The sequence below is a fragment of the Papilio machaon genome, chromosome 5 (assembly GCF_912999745.1).
Source record: "Papilio machaon chromosome 5, ilPapMach1.1, whole genome shotgun sequence".
Lineage (NCBI taxonomy): Eukaryota > Metazoa > Arthropoda > Insecta > Lepidoptera > Papilionidae > Papilio > Papilio machaon.
The window spans coordinates 2468386-2495618 of record NC_059990.1 but is presented as its reverse complement, the minus strand read 5'-3'; the positions used below and the strand labels follow the sequence as shown (position 1 = coordinate 2495618).

Sequence of the window (27233 nt, the reverse complement as noted above, 5' to 3'; positions counted from 1 at the left end):
AAGTATTAACTCTCAAACGATTTCTGTTTTCTCTCAATCACTCTATTACTATTCTCTACCTACACCATAAATTTGAATCGTCTAAGTGCATGATTGCCATATTTAATTCGGAAAAAAGGAAAATCGATTTGTTACTTTCGATTCAGAAATTGAAATATTTATTTCAGGAAAAGTATTAACTCTCAAACGATTTCTCTTTTCTCTCAATCACTCTCTAAGCATTCTCTACCTACACAATAAATTTGAAACGTCCAAGTGCATGATTGCCATATTTAATTCGGAAAAAAAGGAAAATCGATTTGTAACTTTCGATGCCCAGAATTAAAATATTTATTACAGAAAAAGTAAAAACTCTCAAACGATATTTCTTTTCTCTTAATGTCTCTCAAACGACTCTCTAACGATTCGCATTGAAAAAAATAAAAAAAAGTAAAGTGAGGGGGCCAACTTCACACTAGAATTTGAAATTGTTTTTACGGAGAAAGTAGGAACTCTCAAACGATATTTCTTTTCTCTCAAACCCTCTCAAACGATTCTCAAACGATTTGCGTAAAAAAAAGTTAAAAAAATTAAAGTGAGGGGGCCAACTTCACGGAGGTGGGGTCAGGTATTAGCTTTAAATTTATAAACTACCTACACTTTTCGAATTGCCTCTAAACTCTTGGACAGAGTTACCATGCACGGCTATGTTGTTATTTAATTTTTAATGTGGCAATCTTTTCATGTAACGTCAATTCATGATTGAATCATGAATCAACATTTTACTGAACGATAGAGAATTGAATCGAGTAAAAACTGATTATTTTATTGCGACCGTTTTGTTTCGACGACCGTTTTATACTTAATTTTGTATTTTTCTGAATCAAAAGAAAAAGAAAAGGATCAAAAATATACAAAACACACGATATGGTTCTAATGGTTAACGCTGGCTAATAAAATCTTAAAATTTTTTTGTATCTCAAAAGTATGTTACAAAGCGACAGAGATCGATTTTATGTTAAAATCGATACAACGACAGTAAATTGTTTTGTCTGCTCTGTGAATCTGATGACCTGAAGTTTACCCAGTAAAATAAAATGCCCTAAAACCAAAACCAAAATTAAATCGTATAATGTCTTAAAATTAAAATAAATAAAGCGTTATCGCACTCTTTTGGTAAGATAATCGTATAACAGTATTGTTGCCGCGATAAGTGACTGCTATGTTTATTTAGGGTATAACTATCTAACAGTGGTGTGAAATGTGTTTAAAAAACAGTGTATATTTTATTATTCCCACGCTCAACTGCTGAAAATATCATTGTAGATGTTAATGGAAAATAACACATAATGTCTGACTACGATCTTCAATTTCAAGCGGATCTGGAAAAGGCTCAGGCTTTGAGTTTAGAAAGTTTGGCTCTTGAACAGTTTCGAAGACAGAAACTACTGTCTAATACAGGTAACTGACGTAACTTTGTTTACTCTCTTCTTTATAGTGAAGATTCAAGGTCTTTTAACCGATACTATTGCTTTTGCTGTCATTAATTTCATAACTGGACAATAAGATATAACTATAAAAAGTTTTGTGTCAGATTACAGTGGGAATATATAGCACACATTTAACATGCTCAATTGGATACATGATAAAATAGCTATCAATCAGAAAGGAAGTAGAGTTCATTTACCCTTCTTTTAGTTAAACACAGGGATGAGAGGATCGAGCTGTTATTTTGTTTGTTGAAATTTATTAACATATAAAAGAAGTCTCTTGATTATTTCAAAATAATAAAAATCAGCTTAGGTCTATGATTCAGTAGGTATGAACTATAAAATTATCTGGCTCTAACAATTAATATTTTAAAATAATTATTATAGGAAATATCTTTATTTTAACAAGTCTTTTCAAATATCAATGGGCCATGGGGCACATTCCGTTATGCCTGGCTACACCTAAATTTGTGTTCTGCGCAGCAACTCAGCCAAAGTTAAGGGCCCCCAAGATATATGAAAACTAAATATTAATATACAATTTATTGAATTAAATGTTCTCCTGAAATAACAATGTAGATTCCTACCTATGATTATTTTCACACATTGGCAAAGGTTTAAAGAACTTATTAGACTAAATTAGTTCTTACAAATTTCAAGCCATACGGTGTTTTAACCCTTATAAGAGATCTGCTAATGTCTATTTGTCATGAAAAGTTTAAGTATAAAAGAGTAGTTTTTGTCTTGGTTGTATTTTTCATGAGTTATGTTTGCATCAATTATCAATTTATACTAAACAAACCTGTTTGGTTATAGTTCCACAGATTAAAAAAGTACAATACAATAAAGTACAATAAAGTTGATTTGTAAATCATTTATCATAGTTATCATATCTATATCTTTTAATAGATAATGTCCCAGACAACTTTGCAAGCAGTACGCGTCGACGCAACGATAGTGAGGGACCCCCGCCGGCCCTTCCACCACCGCCAAGGAAGCCCCCGCGAGGACGTATATCCACATCAGAGACATCTAGGTACTGTAACGATGAAAATCAGAACATTACGAAATTAATTTCAATATTATCTATTTATCTATTGTTGATCTGATATAGTCTGTGAAAATACGACGTATAATTTTTCATGATAAAAATAACTTTGTGTGTTACTTTTATATACAATAAAAATGGTGGGGAAATAGCTTAGAAACAGGAGACGGACAAAGGCAACTTTTTTATGTCATTTCTGCGGGACTTGACAATTTTTTTATAAAAGCTAGTGATATATAAATATTTCTGGATGTTTACTGTACACTGTCATACATTAGATAAATATCAAGTGTAATTTTTTTTAGTGACCGCTCTACAGGCACCAGCCCTACTAGAACTGAAAGCAGTGACTTGATATCCTTTACAAGTCCCACCACTAAGACAGCTCCAAAGGACTCCCATGCCTCTCTTAAAGAGTACATCGATCAGATTAACAAGTATGTATAATACATAGATTTTACTTTTACTTTATGTACTGATTGAGACAGCCTTGATAGTTTATTTATATTTTTAACAGATTGGGGCAACAGACCGAAGAAATAAATCTTAATGTCCCAGAAACCCCACCTACAATGAACAATCATCCTTACAATCAAATACCAGGCTATCCATACGCTGCACAATATGGGTACAACTATCCACCGCCGTACAACCCTGTGCCCCCCTATCCAGCCGCCGCGCCATACGGCATGCCCGCGCCTATGCCCTTAGCACCTAACATACCTGCTTATTCGTATTATACTCCAATTCCTGCTTCACAAGATCCCCTAACTCCTTATGTACCAACAAACCCACCATTGTATACACAAACAATACCATATAGCCAAACGAGAATGGCCTCTCCGACCCCATATGTTGGATATCCACCCCCTAATCAACCAACTTATAACTATAACACGACAAATATGATCTCCCGACCTACAAGACCAGTTAATTTGTACCCCCAACTAAGTCAAATGCACTCATACCCGCCAATACCCCCCAACTCTTCCAATATTGTTCAAAATGTTGGTCAATCGACCGCCCAGCCTGCTGTGAAAACAGAACCTTCAAGGGATAGTGTGGAGAGCAATAGCTCGCGCAAATCATCTGAAGTTAGTGTTGGGGTAAGTTGCGTCAATGTATATGATTTTATAATTTCTTTTGTTCAGTCTTATAAGTTAAATTATAGCTCTGATTTATTGTTGATTTAGAAGTCTTATCGTTGGTTTCTGAGATCGAAATCCCTGTATGAAACATGTCGTCCCTCTCATTATCTTTGGAAAACAGAGATAACAATATGTTTTAACCGGAGATTTAAGTCTTATAAATCAACGATAAAACTCTTTTTAAGATAATCACTCATAGTGTAAGATTAGGGCAAGAAGATGATTATATAAAAAGACTAATATTGTTGTATGATTGGTCAGTCGAACGAGTCAAACGACGTAGTGGGCAGTCTGCCCAAATCTGCGAACCTGATTGACTTTGGTGGGAGGCAGACAGGTAGCGTAAGAGTCAGTGTGCTAGAGGCCTTCGATCCCCTACTAACTGATCACACACATTCCGGTGAGTGGCTTTTATGTGTCACACAAACGCTTATACAAACTGTGATAGTCATTTATATTTTGCAAAAAAAAATGTCTATGTAATATAGTTACGAAATACAGAATTGCCCATTTCAGGATTTAAAAAAATGTGTAATAATTGCAAAATAAAATTATTAGTTAGTTATATTTTTTAGTACATTTTGTATCTTTTTGTACTGTATGTGAAAAGTTACCATCACAGTTTGGTTTTATCAGGACTTCTTCTGTAAAAGGTACTGTTCACAAAAAAAAGCGAATACATGTCACGCATGGGATTAATTTAGCACTGGGTTTTATTATTTTTTGATTTTGTGTGACCATCATTTTGATGTGTGTGCAATCATCCGTTTGGTGTTCTCTTGTCAATAATTTTCATTCAACATATTTAATGTTGGGGAATCTTTATGGTTGGAAATAGTGTATGGTCCGCAAAAATTAGAAAAGTACAGAAAAAACTAGATTAATAAAGGCCAGTAATTGGGAACCCTATTTGAGCTACAGTTGTTTATGTGGAATGTATATACAAAAAACATGTTAAATTCCTCTTAAAACAAGAGGATGCCTTTTTGTATTAATTCGTATTTGTGTAATGGGTTTGAATGGGTCATAATTATCGTATGTGTTTTAATATTGAAAGTAGGGGTCAAGGTAATGTGAAATAAAAACAAACAAGACATTCATATGATAACAAATTGTACAACAAACGTATCTCTGATACGTTTAATTCGTGTTATATCATGGCATGCTTTGTTAAATAAGGATGTCTCTAACACATTAAAAAAAAGTAATATAAATATATGACTTATTATTTTGCCTTTAGGAATAAATTGATTAATGTTCTTTGCTATTCTCTATGAACAAAACATCCTGTATAAGGACAAAACCTATCAATTTAAATTGAAATCCTGTCGTAGTTAAACTGTATGGTGTCATTATTATGTTTGACTGTACTTGCGTGCTGTGACAAAGGTCTATAACGAATTCGCAGAGTTTTCATTGACCAAATTAGGTTCTATGCAGATTTAACTATGTTGTCTTGAGGTATAGGTGCATTTAACTATAGAATACGCAGCGGCGAGTGAATGCAGCAGCGTGTACGAGGAGTATGACCCGCTGGACTTTCTGTATGGAGAGACGGAGATGCGAGACACGCCCGTGTACGCTACGGTGAACAAACGCGAAACATTGCCCTCGCCACCCCCCAAGTCCATACCCACAGTGCCCACGCTCACTAAACGACCTACTACGGTGAGTTAAGTTACGATGTAGGCTAGCTGCAGCACTCCAACTTGTTAATATCTACAATAAACGAATGTTTAAGCAAACTTTAAGCTTTGCAGCTTTGAAGCTACTTTAGAGACCCTCTTAGTATCCAATTAATGATTATAAATTATTTACTGTGAGTTTCTAAGACCAAAATCACCATTTAAATCATATTGTTATCTTTTTTTGCCCAAGATAATGACAGGGATGACGATATCTTTTGTACAGAGTTTTTGGTCTCAGAAACCCACGTTTAATGAATGTTTCATATGTCAAATAATATATAGTAACTAATAATTTTAATATATTAATTTTGTTGCAGAATAAACTTTACGATTGTATCGTCAGGATTAGAAATAAAAATTACGACAGTGAACATAAAGCGTTTTTAAAATTGGTACTGGATGTTAGAAGTAAGTTCTATTATAAATATTATAATTTAGTCTGAATTACGTTGGTCCATGATAGGAAAAGTGTATAAGATGGTGTTTTTTTACCAAATATTTGTGTTTCAGAAAAGTTTGTGTACTCTGACGAGCGCACAAACCCGGGCCACGTGATCGCGGCGCGCTCCGGCGGCCGCTACCCGCCCAATACCAGTATTAAGATACTAGTGCACCATGCCCACTCTGACGAACCTATCATATTCACCTCTGATGGTAAAATCTATCTTTTTTTCTAATGCTCAACTGTTTTCCTTCTGACAAGTAATTGTAATGCAAATTATTTCAGCGTGTTAAAATAATAACTTCTTTTCCAGTCGAATCGACCGTAGAACATGTAATCCTGACTGTAGTGTGCTCACTTGACGATGATATTAGAGCAGATATGTCCCGGTATATGTTACGAGTAAGTTAGATATATTATTATTGTTAATTCTTTCTTTATTAATATTATACATTAATACCTTGTAATTATTATATTTACTATTATTTATACCGTAATACTTTAACATTTTTTGTACCACATTTCTAATGCTTTGCTGTCTTTAACAGTATCCAACAAACAAGCGCGTTTGTCTGGATTTATAACCGGACCGGGTTTGAAAAACATTTTTGTTTACCCTTATAAGCTGTTAGCGGACGCCCGCAACTTTTTTTGCGTAGAATTAAAAAAAATAATTAGTAGTGCGTGTTGTTCCTGATTATGTTCTATATCTATGCCTAATTTCATAGAAATTCGTTCAGCCGTTCTGAAGATAATTTAACAAACATCCATCCATCCATCCAAACATTCACATTTAAAATATTAGTAAGATAGATGGGTTTATTTAATTTGGTAGGTATGGGGCGCTAAAGAATACCTAACAGCGGGCAGTTCTCTGAGCGAGTACGACTACATCCGCGAGTGCGTGCGCCTGGAGAAGGACGTGCGGCTGTTCCTGCACGAGGGCGGCGACTGCGCGCTGGCCCGCGCTGACCGCGACGACGCGCGCCACGCGCACCTCGCGCTCGACGACCTCATGCCCGACCAGACCACGCTCAGCTTCGACAACCTCTCTATACTGCTCGGTTAGACAACAATGGACATATTAAGCACTAAGCAGCACACATGCCAAGTAGTGAAACACATGCCAAGCAGTGAAACTCATACCAAGTAGTGAAACCCATACCACGCGGTGAAACACATGCCAAACGGTGAAACAAATGCCAAGCAGTGAAACCCATACCACGCAGTGAAACACATGCCAAACGGCGAAACACATGCCAAGTAGTGTAACACATGCCAAACGGTGAAACACAAGCCATGCAGTGAAACACATGCCAAATGTAAATATCGTGATTGTGTTCGTTTTGCTTCAGAAACGCTGGAAGGTGAGCTATCCCGTGCGGTGGGTGTGGTGGGAGCAGAAGGCAGCTGTTCCCCGAAGGCGGTGTTCCAGGCGGTGAAGGCCATCTGCGCGCTGGCCGGCGGTGTTGAGACCCTGCACGTTACATACACTCTCAACGCCTTCGCGCAGGCCTGCACCGCACAGGTATCAACTTGCTATGCGATATTAACAAGTACAACCCCGATAAACACTGAATAAATACTGTATTGACTTCAATTAAGCTTCTATAAGCGAGATAAATTGTCTGGTACCGATGCACGACCTCAATAAACGAGAAACTTTACTATATACTAATGTATATACTAATACTGAAGTTTAATATCTTTACAATACATGTAATGGTTTCCAGGGCAACGGCAATGCAGTGACGCCAGAGATTCAATCAGAGAACGGTCCCTACTGTCAGGTGTCAGTGCGCGCGGCGACTGCGCGCGAGGCGGTCGCGCAGCAGTGCGCGCGTGTACGTGACGCCGTGCGCGCGCTGCTCGCTCTATACACGCGCACGCGTCTGCTCGACTTCCAGCTCGCGGACCCTCCCACCATGCCCTCGCAGTCCAACAGTCAGTCATTTACTGAATACTATAATAAAATCTTATTTTGACACATAATGAATAAAGCTTTATGTTAGATAAAGAAGGGAATAGACGGAATGTAAATTTTCGGGGACTCTAATATTCTCAGCGCCATCTAGCGGCATCTATAAGTCGTTTCAATATTTTTTAGCAGTTCAAGGTCAACTGCGCAGTGGCCCCCTCATCGTATGATTTTCTGAGTACCTTTTTAATTTCTAATTATGTTTATTAAGAAGTCTTATGTACAGAAGCGGTGGCAGCGCATAGTATATCAGAGACGATGCTGTTCTGTATCGAGGCGGTGCATTGCCTGCCGATGTGCTGGAGTCACGACGAGTACTTGTTCCATGCGCAGATATACTACGGCACTCGTCCGCTCAAGACCGTACACGCTACTCACTCCTCTAAGATAGAGTGCGGTGGTTTCTATCCGAGAATTATATTCGATACGTGGTGAGTTTTGATGAAGATTTGTTACGAATAGTGACACAGTGCTATATATAACCGATACAACGAAAATTAGCATACCGCATACATACATACATACATACATACCGTTCGACCTGTCTAGTAAGGAACGTTTGATTTTCAACGAGATAAAAGTTATTTATTTTAGTCTATGTAGTTTGATCCTAAGTTTTTTGATTGTAACAATTTACCATCAGGTTGAATCTGGAAGATATGCCTGTGAACACATTACCTCGTGAGTGTCGGTTGGTGCTGACGTTGTTCGGGCGCACGCAGCGGACTGACGACAGCCAGCACCAGGCCAGTGATACCAGTCAGGAGGAGGAGGGGGGCGGGGAAGTGGGCGGAGTCCAGTACGACCAGGTCGAGCTCGGCTGGGCCGCCATACAGATGTTCGACTACGATTGGTAAGTCGATACTACGAATAAAAAACTATATGAAAACTCGACACATTGTGACGTCACAGCATCCAAATTAAAAAATATTTAGGGTCTATGAAACTGATTTGTATTTTTAAAATAAAATGTATTATTACTAATTTGTTTCTTTTAATAATAAATTAAATCGTTTTGTTAATTCATGACTAACTAGGCGTCGAATTAAAAATAAACTTAATAAGTAGCCTGTGTTTTACATTTGTACCAAATTTCATCAAGAGACGTTCAGAAGATACCTTCCAATAAACATCCATCTAAGTTCGCATTTATAATATTAGTAAGATAATAAATGTGCTGTTTTCAGTATGCTGGCGTCGGGCAACTATGTGTTACCGTTGTGGCCTGCGCAGTGTGACCGGCGTATTGGACCCGCCCCTCACCCACTGCACGCCCCGCCCACTCCACACCCACTCATCAACATTGGTCAGTCATACACACACACACACACACACACATACACACACATGAAAACTTGAATTAAACTAAATATATTACTTGTCTTTTTCCAAAAAAATGAAAATCAGTAATCATGAGCACGAGCTGTCTTTTAAATGCTCACATTTCTTAGTTTAAGGCTTTATTTTAAGCCTTTCGCAGTTTTTGTTGAATTACCTTTTCCAAATATTCTAGAGATTCCGATCTACACTCGTACTGGCGTGAAGTGGACGAATGGGGACGAGGAGAAGCAGAAGAACAGCATGCAGGAGGAGCTGCCGGCTTTCGACTCGCTGGATGGTCACACGCAGTCGCAGCTGCTGCACCTCATAGAGCAGGGCGCCTACCAGAGGATGCCCACTGAGGGGAGAGAGGTAAGAACTTTCACCAGATGTCGCTTAAATAACATGGTGACTACAGCTAAAAGTTGCAATGCATTACCTAAAATTAATGATCAGAAGAGACGGTGTACTAAAGAATCTTCCCTTTTTTACCCTTTGCTTAATAGAACATCGTCTGTAGGAAGGAGGATTAAATTTGGAACTTATTTTGCTACGTTAACTTAATTGTGACATGTTTGTGATGGTACTGGTTTATATCATACTAATATTATAAATGGGAATGTTTAGATGGATGGATGGATGTTTGTTTGAAGTTATCTCCTAAACGGCTCAACAGATCTTGACGAAATTCGGCATAGATGTAGAACATAATCTGGAAGAACACATAGGCTATTTAATTACGTTTTTTTTTAAATTCCGCGCGGACGGACTCGCGGACGACAGCTAGTAAGTTTATAAATGTGTGACTATGTATGTGTGCAGGTGATGTGGGAGAAGCGCCAGTACCTGGTACAGCTGGCGGGTGCGCTGCCGCTGGTGCTGCTGGCCGCCACCAGCTGGTACGGGGAACACCGAGCTCACCTCGTACGTCTGCTGCGTCGCTGGGAGAAGCCCTCGCCTCTTAATGCCATGCATCTTCTACTGCCCTGGTAATTTACAGAACTCTGGACATGATTTTTCCCTCTTTTTATCTGAGTTAGGAGGTCTTCAATATTTAATGAATGTTGTGTTCAGTTTCCCTGACTTGGCGGTGCGAGAGTTCGCGGCGGAGTTGATCAACGGCATGTCGGATGATGATCTGATCCGCGTACTGCCGCAGTTAACGCAGGCACTCCGTTACGAGACGTACGAGGCCAGCCCACTTGCTGGTATGTCAAAGTATAACTCATTTCAAATACCTTGATGATATAACGGCGCGCTGCGCATGTTCTCCCCCCGCTTGTTACATTCTGCTACATCTAAAATAGTGACAATTTGTGTCTTAGCAATGTGGTTGGTTTTAGATTTTAAAGCCTAGAAATGAAGCTTTGAATTCATAATTTTCAGAGCTCTTGCTATCCCGCGCTCTTTCAGCGCCGGCGGTCGCACACAAACTGTTCTGGTTGTTGGTGCACTCTTTACCAAATGTGCCTCAGGTAAGTTAACATAATTTATTTGAAAAATAACAATAACAAAGGCTATCTTTCTGGAATTGCGAAGTATTAGTATATAAGAATTGTAAACCTTAAGTGGCGATGGGCCGGCCATATTGCCCGCAGAACGGATGGCCGATGGGGCCGCAAAGTGCTGGATGCAGCATGATCTGGTCAAGGTTGTGGAAGTATCCTGAATGTGGGTTGCACAGGACCGATCATCGTGGCGATATTTGGGGGAGGCCTATGCCCAGCAGTGGGCGTTACGAGGCTGAATAGATAGATAGTATATAGGAAGGCAAATAATTTAGTGTAACATTACTAGGCACCGAGTCAGGAGTTCCTGGGCATCTCGCTGGAGGAGAACGCGAGTGAATGTCTGGAGGTGGACGCGACGCTGACTGCGACATGGCGCTACCGGCTGCTGCTGCGGGCGCTGCTCGCTGTCTGCGGAGACAACCTCACCCGCACGCTGCTCCGCCAGCAGCTGCTAGTCAAGGTACAGCCAACCTTTAACGTGCTAGACACAAAGAGACAGTTCTATCTCATCTAGCGTGCTGTGTCAGACATAACAGACATCATCGTTGATACATTTAATTTATGTCATTTTACTAAACATATTTTAACTATATGGAACCAAACTAGTTTGGCATTTTTTTATTGTAACGCTAATTAGCCACCTGAATTCGCAGAAATGGCGAAGCAACCGCTGCCCATAGACGGTAGAAGAAACGCATAGAGAACATTTCCCCTCCATATACCCCTTCCTCCCTCCTAGAAAATTTTAATATTTAATTCGGTTGTCTGGTTGTATCAGACGGTGTCAGAGGTGGCACTGTCTGTGAAGTGTGCGAAGGAAGGCGTACGGCAACGTGCGCTGGCTGCGGGCGGAGAGAGACTTGCTGCACTGCTGCGTCAGGAACCTGTCGCACTGCCCCTCGCACTGCACAGATACGTTCATGACGTCGACATCAAGTACGTACAACATGCACACGTATACGTACACGTAATTTGTTCAAACTTTCGTGAGACATAATAATTAATTAATTAAGAACGTGTACGGCACCGACTAGTTTCGGAGCCGTCGGGGGTCCAACTTCAGGGCGAGTGTTTCTTTGTGGACTTCGCGGTTGCGTCGCGTCTCGCACTGAGACGAGAGAGTGAAACTAGTCGGTGCCGTCACCGGACGATCACACGTTAGTTAGGCCGTTCTTAATTAATTCATAATTTGTTCAGCTAAAGAATTCGACAGCTGAATATACTTCGACAAGGATTTTGTGGCAGGCGGAAAATACTTGAACTAACAATGTCATCTTGACAGCTTCATATTTTGTCCAATGAGGGAACGGCAGTTAGTTTAATGTTGCCATTATCATAATTTCGAAATTAAAAAAAAAATCACGCAATAGTAAGGAATTAATACGAAAACTCAGCTCATAAGTTGCAAATCAATTGTATGAATTGCTTATAACCTTTAAAACCCTACAACATCTCCCTATTAATGGCAAAAACTGCCTTAAGATCCTTGTGTGACTGTAAATGTGAATCTACTTCTGAAGTTGTAATTGTGTTAATAATTTTAAAAAAAAACTTTCCTCTACTCACAGATCTTGTTCCTATTTCTCATCGAACACATTACCTCTCAAGATTAACTTCATCGGTGTAGACAATGCAGTAGTGCCGGCGATGTTTAAGGTACGTATAACTTTATTTGGAATCAATACAATGGCAATTACTAATAAATGCGAATGTTTGGACGGATGGATGGATGTTTGTTACAAGGTATATAAAGAACAGCTCAACGGATCTTGATGAAATTTGGCATAGATGTAGAACATAGTCTGGAAGAACACATAGGAACATTTTTATTATTTTTTTTTTAATTGATTCCCTCGCGACAGCTAGGTTTCTAAAATACTATTGTAATAATTATTTAACACTAGCTTTTACCCGCGACTCCGTCCGCGCGGAATAAAAAAAATAGAAAACGGGGTAAAAAGTATCCTATGTCCGTTTCCTGGTTCTAAGCTATCTGCCCACCAATTTTCAGTCAAATCGATTCAGCCGTTCTTGAGTTATAAATAGTGTAACTAACACGACTTTCTTTTATATATATAAGAAGAAGATATAAAGATGTTATATGTTGTGTGTTTAGGTTGGTGATGATCTAAGACAAGACTCGTTGGTGCTGCAAGTGATAAAGGTGATGGACACTCTGTGGCTGAAGGCGGGTCTGGACCTCAGGATAGTCACCTTCCAAGCTCTACCCACTAGCAACCAAAGAGGTAGTTCACACTATCCTCCACGCATTTTATGTTTAGTAAACTATACGATTGTTTTTTTTAAATCGTATTTTATTTTTGAGATTTGTTTTTTATAGAGCGATAATAATTAGATCATGGAGTTTAGAAGAAATGGGATTCTTACCACAATTAGGATTTTTGACAATTGTGTATTGTAAATTTGGTTGTCATTGGAACATTGTAATTTTTTTTTTGAGTGATATTATTGAGTATTATATATTTGTGTGAAGGTATGATAGAGATAGTGAGTGAGGCGGAGACATTGCGCGCTATCCAGACAGAGTGGGGGCTGACAGGCTCGTTCAAGGACAAGCCTATCGCGGAGTGGCTCGCCAAACACAACCCCTCCGAGCTGGAGTACCAGCGCGCTAGGGATAACTTTACTGGTAAACTATTAACATTATATATAACTGTATTGTTAACTCCCTTCTTCCATTGTTTTCTTTCTCTCTTTCTTTCATTTTCCTCTCTCTTTCTCCCTTTCTCTCTAGCATCTCAAGCCCAAGGCAATTTAATGACTTAAATAGAACATGATCTTTAGTGTCATCCGCAGAGTCGTCAAATTAACTCTAAGGTAGGCCTTTATTGTAGATTAATTGTGAGAAATCTACATTAAGCGAGCTTTTAAGTAACCGTTAGATAACTGCGGTAGGTTTTTTGATGTCGAGTTTAAAAAGCCATCGTTTATATGACATTTTTGACGTATGTAAAATAATTTTTAAAATAGTTCCAACTGTAATATTGTTTTTGTATTAACAGCGTCGTGTGCTGGCTACAGCGTGGCGACATATCTGCTCGGCATCTGCGACAGACACAACGACAATATCATGTTGAAGAACTCCGGACATCTCTTCCATATTGACTTTGGCAAGTTCCTTGGAGACGCGCAGATGTTTGGCAATTTTAAGAGGTATGTTCCATTTACACTATCTTTTTCCTAGTTCTTGATAATATCGTATTTAATATAATTTATTGTAAGGTAATCAAGGTAACTGATATTACTTCAAGAATTTCTCGTAATGCGCATAGTTACATGCGCATAGATTATAGGGATTATAGATAGGGTTAAAAATTATATAATGGCCTCGTACAATCGAGGAATCTGACAGTATTCCACCTTAAAAGCGACAGTCGTTTGAACGTTACGTAAACATTGAGATGACGACGCGGAAACAATAAGCAAGGACGTAGCTTTTAAATGTGTTTGTACGAAAAAGGTCGGACACGACTAAAATCTTTTTACTATTATTATGTCGTTTGCGCATCTCACTGCTACCTATTTAGGTATTTCGTAAAAAGAGGCAAAGTTTGTCTCGTTACAAGGTAGTTTTTCTGTAAGTAGAACACCATAAAATTCTCTGATTGTTCACTTTGATGTTGTACAGAAAATAGAAATAATGTCGTTGAATTTCTTATAAAATGGGTAAACGTTTGATCCAGTTCTTCAAATTTATTGGTTGATAGCGGATTTATTATCCAATCTTATTTATTCTCATTGTAATGTGTTTAGAGATCGAGCTCCGTTCGTCCTGACACACGACATGGCGTATGTGATCAATGGCGGAGAGAGGCCCACTCAGCGCTTTCAGCACTTTGTTGAACTCTGCTGCATGGCCTTCAACGTGGTGCGCGCGCATCGCTCACATATACTAGATCTATTTGCTTTGGTACGTATATACACATACATGGCGACTTCTCTAAGCGCGAGATTCAAAATTTCTAGTGGGTGATACATTTCAGTATATAGCCATTTAATATTCCTAACACTTGACTCAATATGTTTCTATATATTTATCCAAAGAAGTAAATTCAATATTTTAAGATGGCGATGTCGGGGGTGCCGGGCGTATCGAGCGCGGCTGTAGGCTACGTACGAGCTGCTCTACTGCCTACCGCTACCAATGCTGAGGCCGCTGCAGCCTTCGCAAGGCTCATACACTCCTCACTCAAGAGCAGGTACCCTACACATACAACATAACTGACAGTGAATGTATGAGTGCATAACAGAGTGACAAAGAGACAAAAAGATAGAGTCACAGAGCCAGAAAGAACGAGTACTTTTAATTTGTTTTTTTTTTTTTATAGATTTACACCTATCAACTTCTTTTTGCACAATCTGGCGCAGCTAAGAGCGAGTGGAGATCAAAGCAGTAGTTCTTCTGAACTACTTTCTTTCATGCCACGAACATACACGTAAGTGTCATTTAATGTTGTCTTTGTCCGTTTGTTTGTCCAATAAAATAACACGTATACGTTCGTAGCATGTCACAAGAGGGCCGACTGGTCCGCGTAGAGTGTCTGAGCTACGAGAAGCGCTACGACCCGGAGAAGCACTACGTGTACGCGCTACGAGTGTACCGACAAGGTCAGGCCACGCCCTCGCTGCTCTACCGCTCATACAAACACTTCACAGAACTCTACCAGAAGATATGTCTACATTTCCCCCTAGCTAAAGTACACGGGTAAGTTTTCATTGACGAAACATTTGTATATGTTACTGAGAAAATAATTATGTCATTTTTTTTATTAATTGCTAGCACTCGCCTGCGATTTTGTCTTTGTTTGAGAACGACGAAGTGGCGCACAAAAAAGCTAGGAAATGAGAGAGAAAAATGAAATGCAAAGTTAAATAGTTTTATTTCAAAAAAGTATAAAATTTGAAATTCATAATAAATAAGCTTAAAAGTAACTTAATATTTATAATTATGTTACTTACACTTCGATAATTCTCTAAGTTATTATCTTAAAGTATCAAGTGGCTCATAATCTTTCTAGTATAAATTTAGCAAAGAAACTTACTAAACAAAATAAAATGATATATGAATTTATTGATTATGCATAAAAAGTATAAAATTAATAAAATAATATAGCGATAAGACTAGGTAATTTTGTTGGAAAAAATCTGTCAATCTGCGTAAGACACGAGTGTTGACGTCATATTTGCAACCCGTGACGTCATAAAAACACCACAGCCTTATCATACAAATGAACATAAAATAGGTTTATCACATCACATAGTACAGCTTTGCATTTAACGCGCATCTCGTGTTATTGTGAACGCATTAAAATTGTGTTCTAGTTATACTTCACTATTGTTTTTAACCTCCACAGAAGTCTGTATACCAGCATTATAGTTTAAATCAAGGACCCTACTCTTTGGCTTTGTAGAAGATTTAGTCTGTGGTCTGTTTAATTGTTCCCTGTGTTGTAATACAAGGTCCCAACTACTCTCTTCCAATGGTTTACTAAAGCTGGTGTTGCCAGTGTTATCGTTCTGATTGAGCACCACTTCAGCTGAGTATGGCGGTGGTCCGCTGCTCCTGCTGATGGAACTTTCCAGAATGTTGCTGGAGTGTTGCGGTATTGTAGGTGGTTTGGGAGCGCGGCCTTTCTTCTTCTCTTTTCTTGGTTTGTCTTGATGTGGCTGTTCATTTGTATCTTTTGTCAACTTCTTTATATTGTCTCGTTTACGTGGTGGTTTCTCTCGTTTACTATGTTCTGTGCTTTTTTTTCTTTCGCGTTCTAAAGATGGTATGTCGCTTGTGCTTTTTCTAGTGTTTTGATGTATGTCGTCAACACTTAATAAATCGCTGGTACTTTTGGAATGTTGGATAATTTGCCTTTGTTGATTTGAATTCGTCATTGTAGGTGTTAACTTTCTTGGGGAATTATTAGGAATGTTGTTGACTACTGAAAAAGATAAAACATTGGATATTTAAACATTGACATTTCCGGATAATTTAGATTTCGTATCAAGAGACAAATATTACAAAACATTAAGCATTTTTTTTGTATGACAATTAAAAATGTTATCTAAGCTCACCAAGGATGGTAATTAGATTAACATAAGACTGAATTTTTATAACGAATGTTCAAAATTAAAATTAAATGTTGTCTTAAAAAGTTTATATTTTAAAAATATAAATGTCAAGGTTAGTCTTAGGCACTTAGTCTGTAAATACGCCTCATAGGAATAGCCTTTCTTATCCGGTGATGTAAACGTTACCCTTAGAACGTGTGATTTCCTCGTGTTAAATACTATATATTACATATTAATTCGTACATACTCATGCTATATACTAATTCGTTTTTATTATTACCATAATATTCCTCCTTGTTCCTCCTATAAGCGCCCAGTACAGGTATATCAGACGACTTGTCAGATTTTTCCCCGCCATGCTTTTTTCCCGATAACAAATTAAACGAAGCTTTAAATCCTCTAAGTTTTAACATCACAAATGAACACATTATCCCACTTAAAATTAAAATCATCGGCACTGCCGCAGAAAATTCGACTTTATAATGTTGGAATAAAGCACAATTTGTTTCGGAACTTTGCTTTCTGTTTATGTTTCCTAGGATTTTATTGCACTGTTTTCTTCAAGTATTTTTGTTTTGTAAGCGCCCGCTGCTGTCAGCGGAATGGGTACTCGCGATTTGCTCGATAAGATTGCGCCGAGTGTCAGCCGCAGTTTGAATAATGTAATCTTATCAGGAACAAATTGTTTGTTATAAATATATTCAAGTTATCGTGTCCGACGCACGGAGGCATGTTCATTGGAAATGTATAATCGATATTGATATCCGATTATTGGATACGATGGAATTTGTTTGATTTAGATCTATAGAATTACAAATAGGTAGCGCCTAGATTAATTAACTGTTATGACTTTTTGATAACATTTAGTCTAATCAAACAAATTAAAATGAAATGTAGCAGAATTAAAAAATAATAATCAAGAAAGGACCACCACCGATCACACAGAAGACAGGCGTGAAGTGGAAGCAATTCCGCGTTTCGTCTGATGAGTGTGGTACCGGAGGCCTAATTTTAGTCCTCTTTAACTTCCCACCCTTTTCTAACTAGGAAAGGATGGGAAAGGGAAGTAGATTTGGCGGAAGAGGGGACGCATAGGAAGGAAAAATATCCTCTTTCTGTGCGTCCCTTTCTCCGTCAATTAAAGGTAGGCAACGCATCTGCATTTGCGGATGTCTATGGGCAACGGTCGCCTTGCTTTATTTTCGAATCCAGGTGGCCGTTTGCTCGTTTGCTACCTTTTGTTATAAAAAAGGAAAGCACAGAGCAAAGGTATAACATAAAATATAGATATATAATTTCCATTGATCCTTTATCCGTTAGTTTGCCGTCGGGTCTGCACGTGGGGAGGTCGAACACGCGACAGGTGGCGGAGCGGCGGCTGAGCGACGTGCAGGCATTCCTCACCTCACTGTTCAACTTGGCGGACGAGATCGCCCACTCGGACCTCGTCTACACCTTCTTCCACCCCCTGCTGCGCGACCAGCAGGACGTCGAGCCGCAGAGGATGAAACATCGAGGTACGATATAACATTACTTCATTAAAAGATTAATAGATTTTGGTCGATTATAAGATGCGTTTGTCTGTTTGTTTCAATCAGCTTATATTTGCCTATAATGACTTAATGAATTCTAACACTATAATGTATTGTGTTTTTTTGTAGGTGAGTCGATTGAGGCGGAGAGCAGCGGGTCGGGGTCGCTGAAGCTGTCGGTGCAGTACGCGGGCGGTGTGCTGGCAGTGCTCATCCTGCACGCGCAGTCTCTCGCCGCCACGCCGCAGGGTCTGCCCCCCAACCCATACGTCAAGGTAATGCGTACAATACGTGCACGTGCGTACGTACAGTACGTACATAAATGATACTTAAGTATTGCGTGTTTCTAAAATTATCTTATTATACTAGTTGCCTGCAACTATGTCCGCGAGAAATTTGAAAATAAATTAGTAATATAGCCTATGCCACCCAAGGATAGTTTGTGTATCTTTCCAACAATGGAAGAATTTTTCAAATCGTTACAGTAGTCTCCGAACTTATTTAATGCAAACAAACGAACAAATCTTTCCTTTTTGTAATATGTACTAATATTGACAATTCTGACAATAGTGTACAAGTTACAACACCTTTGGTTTCCTCTACAAAAAAGCTGACATATTTATAACTTTGTTGTAATTTAATTTCCAGGTCTACTTAGTCCCTGATCCAACCAAAGAAACGAAGCGGAAGACAAGAGTGCTGAAACGCAACTCGCACCCGTCCTTCATGGAGATGCTGGAGTACCGGCTACCCCTGGAGGTGGTGCAGGCGCGCAGTCTGCAGGCCACCGTATGGCACTACGACTCACTTCAGGAGAACCAGTTCCTCGGCGGCGTCGTCATACCCCTCGGCGCTATACCACTGCGCGAGGAGACCGTCGCCTGGTACCCGCTCGAGTACATACCGCGGTAGCTGCGGCTACCCCGAGCGCCGCGGTAGCTGCGGCTACCCCGAGTAACGCGGCTGCTCCCGTCACCGTCACGATGAGTACACACATTTGACATAATATAATTTTATTAGATCTCGTATAATTGTTATGAAATTATTTTGCCTTTCGCAATTTTGTTGTGTGAAATCATAATTTCAAATATTTGTAAAATATTAATGAATTATTCTGATATGTGTATAAAACTGATTTTTTTTTATAATATCACACTTGACACACAGGAAAGAATAAAACGCGATATGCGCTATTTAATTTCAATTTAATATTATGCGATATTTTAATTCAACAATAATTTACAGCACAAATATGTATCATAAAATCAACAAAATAGTATAATTATTTGTGGGAATTAATTTTTACTTATCGTATAGATTTTTTTTACTATGAATTATATAAACTAAAATACATAAGCCGTGCATAAGATAGTTTATTTATATTAAAAAAATATTTTGTAAAATATGTTTCATATAAATTATATTTATACATTGACAATTCTTAAAGCGCACATCACAAAGTACGATTACTGCTTGTTTTGAGACTTCCATAGAGATCATAAATATTAAATTAATTTTCCATATTTATCACAGTATTTATATACCAGTTAACAAAGTCTGCAAATCAATTACCATAAATAAATAGTATATAGTAATTATTCATATAAAAAAACAAGTAAATATTTTGGAATAGTATTTATTTATAAATTTGTGATAACATCATCATCACAATACAGTATAGTAAGAATTGTATCACAAATTCAGTGTTTCGTAGAATTCAACGCCCACGCCCTCCCCCTCGCCCACTCCCACGCTCCCGCCCACGCCCCCGCCTCTTTTCCCTTTATTTTTCACAGTTACGAGGAACGAAGTTATTTTCTTTGTTCGTTATTTCGTTGAAATTATTTTGTACACTGTATCATAATGACGTCATCGAAGTTGAGGACAAGTTATGGTGCACGTGTAGTAGAAACTTGCATTTCATTTCTATTGTAAAAACTTTGAAATCAAATAACATTTTAATATTTTCGTTTGGTTATTAGCCTATACCTAGATGGATTTAGACTTGGACCTAGATCTATTAGATTTAAGTCATACTTTTTAATATCTTGAGTATGACAGACCAGTAATATTTGATTTTTTTTTATATCTACTTAAGATAGGATATTTAATCGAAATTAGATTAAAGCTTAAAGTGCCAAATGCTTTTAGCAGCGCATAGAAACATCCTATCGATTTTAAAAACATATCTGGCTTTTTTACATTTATTGGCCAATTAGTCACATTCCAAAGTTAATCTTTTACGAGTAAGGCCTTATTGCCTTATGGTCTTTACAAAAAATTATGTAAAAAAACTTAACCTTAGATATACCATATCGTGTGAAATATATAAGGAATTATATGCATTATGTAATCGTTTACTGTGTGATATATTTTTATATAGCTTTATGCTTACCTTTTGTGCGTTTTATAACATGCCTAAAGCATATACATATATACTTAATGATAATCAAATTTTACATAATAAAAATTAAATAAAACATACATAATACTGGAAGTTGGTAAATTGTTGTTGATACATTTTACACACTTTGTTATTTATTATAAACTAGCTGTCGCCCGCGAATCCGAACGCGCGGAGTTAAAAAAAATATTTAATATTGCCAAATTTCGTCAGGTTGAAGAATTCATTTTAAATGGTTACATTAAAACTGATGAAATTCAAAGAAATGATTAAAAACATTATATCAACTATATTTCAGTATCAAATAGTATTATATACTTCAAAATAGAATATTAAAATGGTATATAAATATTAAAATATTACTCGCTTAAATATTATGTATTTTAAATATTTATGCTTTTGATTTATTATCAAATATTTAGTACTCAGTATCAACGTTTTTTTGAATGGATTTTGTTAAAAAAAATTGCTATTATGTACTTTGTTTCTAGAATTAATTTAATGCTTTTGATATGCGAATACAAGTATTAATTTTGTAGAGTTTGTTAAATTTATTATTTACTTATATATAATGAATTAAATAATAAATTGGAGATCTGAGATCTGTTGATGAAATGCACAGTCAAATAATGAAATGGTTTTATATATTATTTTAGATGAACCGTTGGTTTCTGAGACCAAAAATTTCTTTATAAAATATATCATCCCTGTCATTATCTTTGACACAGAGATAACAATATGTTTTATACAGAGATTTTAATCTCAGAAACCTACGGTTAGTTTATGATTTAATGTTTTAATATATTAGTTACGCTATTGTATTTTTATTAAGTTAACGATCAATTATGCCACGATTTTTTATAATCTACAAAAAAGCATTTTGTGTCTATGTTCATGTAAAAGCTCAAATTGTCTATGGGCGAAATATTCAATACATCGACTGAAAATCGTTAACTAAACGACCTACTATATATAGGTATGTATATACTTAGATAGTTTTTGTACGAAACATATATAAACATATAAACGTTTTTGTATATTTAAATATAATAATGAATTTTTGAATAAAATGCTAAGATTTATTTTATATTTTTATTACAGTTTTATATAATTATATCTTCATCGGGAGATACTTTTAGAAGGTAAGCATTTGGTCCATAAGGTCTTTTTACTAAAGCTTCTTTGTAAATGTAATATGGATCAGTTTCATTTGTGGGTAAGTAGTAAATACCGGGTCTATTGAAGTCTGTATTGGATCCTAACACGTTGGTGACCAATTGTTGATCATAGCAGTCGCCATGTCTCGCTCTAGATACGGATTGGCAGCGTACAGCTAGAAATTTGTCCGGATTGTTGAGTGCTGACACCCAGTACATTGCGGAGCGCATGTGACTGCACAGTGTCAGACAAGGTAACAGGAAGCCATTCACCATTGATTGTTGGTATTCTCCTGGTCACAAATAATATGATTGTTAAAACGAATAAATAAATCTTCAAAGTTTATGTACTGAAATGAAAAGAATGATAATCGATATCGACGCCCCCATCGAATAATTCTGTAATGCACTCTTACCGGGTTCTTGCTTTTCCGTCGAATTCGGCATCTAAAGGTCCTATTACACGTTGTGAATTTTTTTATATTTTTCTTAATGTTAAATACGGAGATAAAAAGTCATTCTTGAAACAGTTTTTTTTTTTATTTCCGGTATTATCATTTTTCCTTCATAGCACAGAATACGCCCGGAATACAAAAATGAAAATTAAATACAATGTAGCTATAACAATTAGCTTTGTTTTGGTATCTAAAAGATTCTTGTACAATAATTATTTTAGAAGTTATTAAAGAAATACGGTTTTTTTGCTTCTCCTGAAATAATTGATTTTTCCTATTACGGGGTTATTCGGTGGGGGCGTCGATATATAACTACTTGCTCTCCCTTTTGGTGATTTCTATCTCTATTCTCTACTAGCAATTACCCGCGACTTCGTCTGCGCGGAATTAAATAAAATCTAGTAATAAATATAGCCTATCACCCGGATAATGTAGCTTTCCAACAGTGAAAAATTTTTCAAATCGGTTCAGTAGTTACGGAGCCTATTCAATGCAAACAAATATTTCCTCTTTATATTATTCTGTATGAATAAAAAACAGCAACGCATTTGATAAAAGTATATATGTATTATTAATATACATACAAACTTACCACCATTAGCATATATATCAATGTGGCCGACAGTATCCGCGAGTCCGAAGCCATCCATGTTAGAGTGCAGCGCGTCCACCATGTGCGCCGCGCTCGCGCTAAACCTGTCCTCTGGTGACAAGTTGCGGAAACACGGACCTGCCGGGTCCAGCCCTGGTCATAGTGAAATTTGGTTGTAATATTGTCTTAATTAAACTGTATTAAGTAAAATTACGTGTATAAAAAACCTTTTGACAAATATACAAGCATTTTAAACAGTTTTAGTCTTCGGCTAGACGAAAGAAACTTGTAAGATAGTAAATATTTAAAAGATAGGTACATAACTTCATTATTTAGCATCTTTTAAAACTCACCAGTGAGTCTCATCGGCTTTCTGTTCGTCAGCTGATGGTACTTGATGGCGGCGTGGTACGCGATATGCGCGCCGAGGCTGGCGCCCAGCAGCTCTATGTCCTTGTGTGAGAGGCCGCGGTGTGCCAACTGGGCCAGAAGCTCGCCCAAAAGGTAACCCAGAGGCTTGGTTAGACGAGCTGCTCTGTTACATCACGTAAAAAGTATTATTCAACTTAAAGCATACGAATTTTTAAATATCTTGGCTGCTCAAGTACATCGGTGCGTTGCGCAGTACCCTCCCCCTGCATCCCTTTACGCTCCGCTACACCTAACTAAAATTATGTTCTTTGCAGCGACTCTCGCGAAGTTAAGAGCACCCTTACCATTTCTTTCTTCCTAGCTTTAACTCAACCTTTTTATCCGACTCACAGAATGGTGACATTTTTGTCCGATCCCTGAAGAATACAGCCTCATCTATTTTCATTTCCATGACCATTTTTGCAACCTAAGGAGCTCAAACAACATGACTGACTGCAAAATTGATGTGTCATAAAAATCGTTTTTAAATTTTTGAAAAATTTATGTTAAAAGTAAAAAAAATACTTACATAGGATAGCTACGATACAATATAGGAAACATCTCCATTACTATGACATTGCGTCCCATCTTGAGATAGGGGTCCAGCACCATCCGAGCCATGGGAGAGAACGAAGCGTCCAAGTAACCGCTGATCAGCACCTGACAAATATTTGCTTAACAAGAAGTATATACTTTGTATTCTTATTTAATTAATTATTATTAATGGTTATCCTTCAAGAATATATCGACGCTGGAAAGCATAAACGCTGTAACCCTTGAAATCGCGAATATGTTTTTCACACGTTAATAATTTCAACCATTATCAAACGATAATGATTTTATTATAGGTTAGCACAAACTACACAACATTGCTAAATACCGCATGCTTGTAGGCGTATCAGCTCACGAGTTATCATTTTTTGGCTCTCCTGTAAAGTTCATACTTTCGGGGTTACAGCGTTTACGCTTTCCAACGTCGATATTATCATCAGTTTCAATCTGTACAAAAGACACCATCTCTCAGTTATCTGTTCGATATCTAGTTTGTTCCGTTTCGACTTTGTTTTTCTGATAATGTTGATGTGATAATACGAATCGAGTCACCTGAGTTTTTCTCCGCTTGAAGTGTAAAACACTGGCGATACACGCGGCACCGTCTGGACCGAAGTTGCATTTCTTTTCGTTAATTTCAAATATATGAGATTTAGGCCAAAAAACGACCACAGAGAGCGAGAGTTTCGTTTCTTCCGATAATTTTGTGGTGCGATTCATACCGGGACCTAAAACGTTATTAGACATACATACATTTCTATGATAATACTTAAAATTTACACAACATTAATTATGCCTGGAAACAGCAATTTTGCTATTTTCAACGCTAGGAACATTACAAAGAATAATCATGAAGCTTAGAGAGTACAAATGAACGGATAATTACGACTTATAATGTATTTAAAAGTCGAGACATAGGGCTTATTCCCGATCCGATCCTTATTAAGCCGCCTAAGCCCTACCGTAGGACCTTCAGTAGCATACAACTTATAAATAAGACAGTATAATTAAAACATTAATTCCATTAATTTATTACTTATGAAATTCCGGAGAAAAAAAAACATCCAATGAATCTAACAAAACTAAAAGTCAAAATGTAACTTACAGTCAGCAAACAAGCCTGCCGGATACCCAGTGTCCTGAGCTGTTAACACCAATCCGCATCCAAACACCAAACCTAAAAAATATCTCATCTCAAATATTTTTAAAGTTTAATTTTCTTTTCACACACGACTGATCAATGTTATCATCATTGTAAAACTGATGCGTTTACGAGATTCGAAGCGTAAGGTCATACTGCACAAATATTCAGAAATGTGCGTATGTATTAAAACAATTTTAATCTGCGTATTAACTATAAGTACCTATTCTGTAAAACTAGGTGATATTGTATGCATTTTACAAAAATTGTTTCCCGTAATAATCTAATACCAGTGGAAAAACGCATGAGATCTGGAACCGATGACGTCATACAGCAAAAATCGATCTCCGTTGGACAGTGACAGTGAGCCTTCTTACAAGCAGGTAAGGTCACATGTGATGACACATAAGCATGGTCAAAAATATAGTTAATTTAAAGAATCTATAGGATGAGAGGATATTTTAATATTGAGCGAGAAATGAAACAGTTAAAATAGAATTGTCCTAGCCACTATTACAAACGCTAGACGCTAACGCGATAGGCTGTCCAAGCTCATTGCTTATCTGAACGAACGATCGAGCTCATTGCTTATCGAACGCTGTGAAAATAAGCCCCCGAACTAAATACTGTCATGGAACTCTTTTTTGCTCGGATAATTCGCGCGTTATTTCTCTAGTGGTTAATTTTATCCCGCATTTGTTTTACTATAATGAGGTTAAAAATTATTGTCGTTATCATTATCACTTTTCCATTACTAACTGTAGGTTTCTGAAATCAAAATATTTGTATAAAATATATCCACATGTCTGACAAAACAGAAATAACAATATGTTAACGGAAATTTTGGTCTCAGAAACCCACGCTAAGTACGTAACTAAGAATCTATATATCTATCTATATATATAAAAGAAAGTCGTGTTAGTTACACTATTTATAACTCAAGAACGGCTGAATCGATTTGACTGAAAATTGGTGGGCAGGTAGTTTAGAACCAGGAATAGGACATAGGATAATTTTTACCCCGTTTTCTATTTTTTATTCCGCGCGGACGGAGTCGCGGGTAAAAGCTAGTTTAATATAAAAGTTAGACTGTTAATAATTGTGTTATTGCACATAAAATAATATAGATGCAAAAGCAAACATATTGTACAAATTCGCAAAAATTTTGCGCTATATTAACTTTGCAATTGATGTCGTCTGCGTCTTATAAGATATATATTTATATATTATATATTCTACATATTGTTTTCCAGCTGACTTGTGTCGCTTGTCGCCGTCTTCAGTTTAATGATATTGGCTTTTCTCCAATGTTGAAAATGCATAAAATTGGGGGAAATATTGTGTTGTTCGTCATTTAACATTGGACAAAAGCCCAACAGTGGGACTTTTATGTCGACCAGACAGGGAAGACACTACAAAGGCAAAATTTACTGATCTGATTCTATGAATTGTGTTTTTTTAGCCGCCTTCTGTACCTAGCCTGAGTCTAGGGTAAGACGTCGACATATAACGTTTTGTACTTCTTTAGTGCTAGGTGAATATTGCAATAATAGGCCCTGAACGCAGGAAACTGGGAAATAATTAAGAGTTTCCTGCAAGATAATTATTTTCTGCTTTAATGACAAACAAGGTTATACGCTACAACAGGATATTTCTACATTATTATAGTCTAATCATGATGAATTTCATCCTTCATAGATTTAATTTTCATTACTTTTCGAAGGATAACATTCGGCTTCATTTAACAAATACCACAAAAAGCAATTCCCTCCATTTACCCTGTTCTCTTCAAATATTTTTGTTTATTATCATTGTCACTAAAGTGTGTCGGTATGGTTTTTTATTTATAGAAAAATATTTTCGTCTATGTTTCCGATTTCTGTTTCGCATTGTGTTATTCATCCATGTTATTGTAGTACCGTGACATTTCCTACGTCTTTTATATAGCACTGTAAACCAAACCTATAGTTAAAAAAGTCCAGATAAATAATACTTGCGCCTGAAGAACAACTAGCCGACTTCTTAAAACAAAATCAAATTCAAGACTGAAGAGCACAAGTAGGTGCGCTAACCGCTGAGCTATGCGGTAGTCACAAAAACAACCGGCTTACGTACAATTCGCACTAGATGCGTGCTCGCCGACGCACTTTCGTCTCGACGTTGCAATATTTCGTTCATACGGGTGTAGAAAGCCAATTATTCACTAATGTAGTCTTGAGACGGAGTCGCGAGCTATACCGGTTCCACCGGCAACCAAACCTGCCGTCAGTGCAACTTCGGACAGAGTAACGTGTGCACGCC

At 37.4% G+C, this 27233-nt stretch overlaps 3 protein-coding genes across 4 annotated transcripts; 1 reads left to right on the top strand and 2 right to left on the bottom strand.

Moving 5' to 3' along the window:
• The first annotated feature begins 1075 nt into the window (after positions 1–1075).
• LOC106707565 (phosphatidylinositol 4-phosphate 3-kinase C2 domain-containing subunit alpha) lies at positions 1076–19313 on the top strand. Its single transcript, XM_045677844.1, has 32 exons — positions 1076–1440; positions 2379–2505; positions 2823–2954; positions 3035–3623; positions 3927–4065; positions 5149–5333; positions 5671–5761; positions 5864–6007; positions 6109–6197; positions 6631–6859; positions 7151–7323; positions 7529–7739; positions 8000–8204; positions 8417–8626; positions 8961–9079; positions 9287–9465; positions 9916–10082; positions 10168–10301; positions 10480–10568; positions 10891–11064; positions 11383–11540; positions 12173–12260; positions 12721–12850; positions 13099–13254; positions 13628–13778; positions 14379–14535; positions 14691–14824; positions 14954–15061; positions 15130–15330; positions 18009–18205; positions 18350–18495; positions 18869–19313. Exons 1-32 carry the CDS (start codon positions 1329–1331, stop codon positions 19130–19132), a joined length of 5388 nt encoding a protein of 1795 aa, XP_045533800.1. The 5' UTR covers positions 1076–1328; the 3' UTR covers positions 19133–19313.
• Positions 15728–17596, bottom strand: LOC106715687. Of its 2 annotated transcripts, none has more exons than XM_045677843.1 (2): positions 16969–17596; positions 15728–16555 (listed from the first exon to the last, which is right to left on the bottom strand). In XM_045677843.1, exons 1-2 carry the CDS (start codon positions 17138–17140, stop codon positions 15948–15950), a joined length of 780 nt encoding a protein of 259 aa, XP_045533799.1. In that variant the 5' UTR covers positions 17141–17596; the 3' UTR covers positions 15728–15947. The 2 variants fall into 2 exon arrangements, with proteins under 2 accessions (XP_045533799.1, XP_014364507.2); XM_014509021.2 differs by having other exon boundaries at positions 15728–16558; positions 16969–17594.
• Positions 19314–21727: 2414 nt separating the features above from the next.
• On the bottom strand, positions 21728–25032 carry LOC106715667 (lipase member H). The gene is made up of 6 exons (XM_045677924.1): positions 24897–25032; positions 24344–24519; positions 23769–23899; positions 23182–23363; positions 22829–22981; positions 21728–22074 (listed from the first exon to the last, which is right to left on the bottom strand). Exons 1-6 carry the CDS (start codon positions 24982–24984, stop codon positions 21728–21730), a joined length of 1077 nt encoding a protein of 358 aa, XP_045533880.1. The 5' UTR covers positions 24985–25032.
• Positions 25033–27233: the final 2201 nt, after the last annotated feature.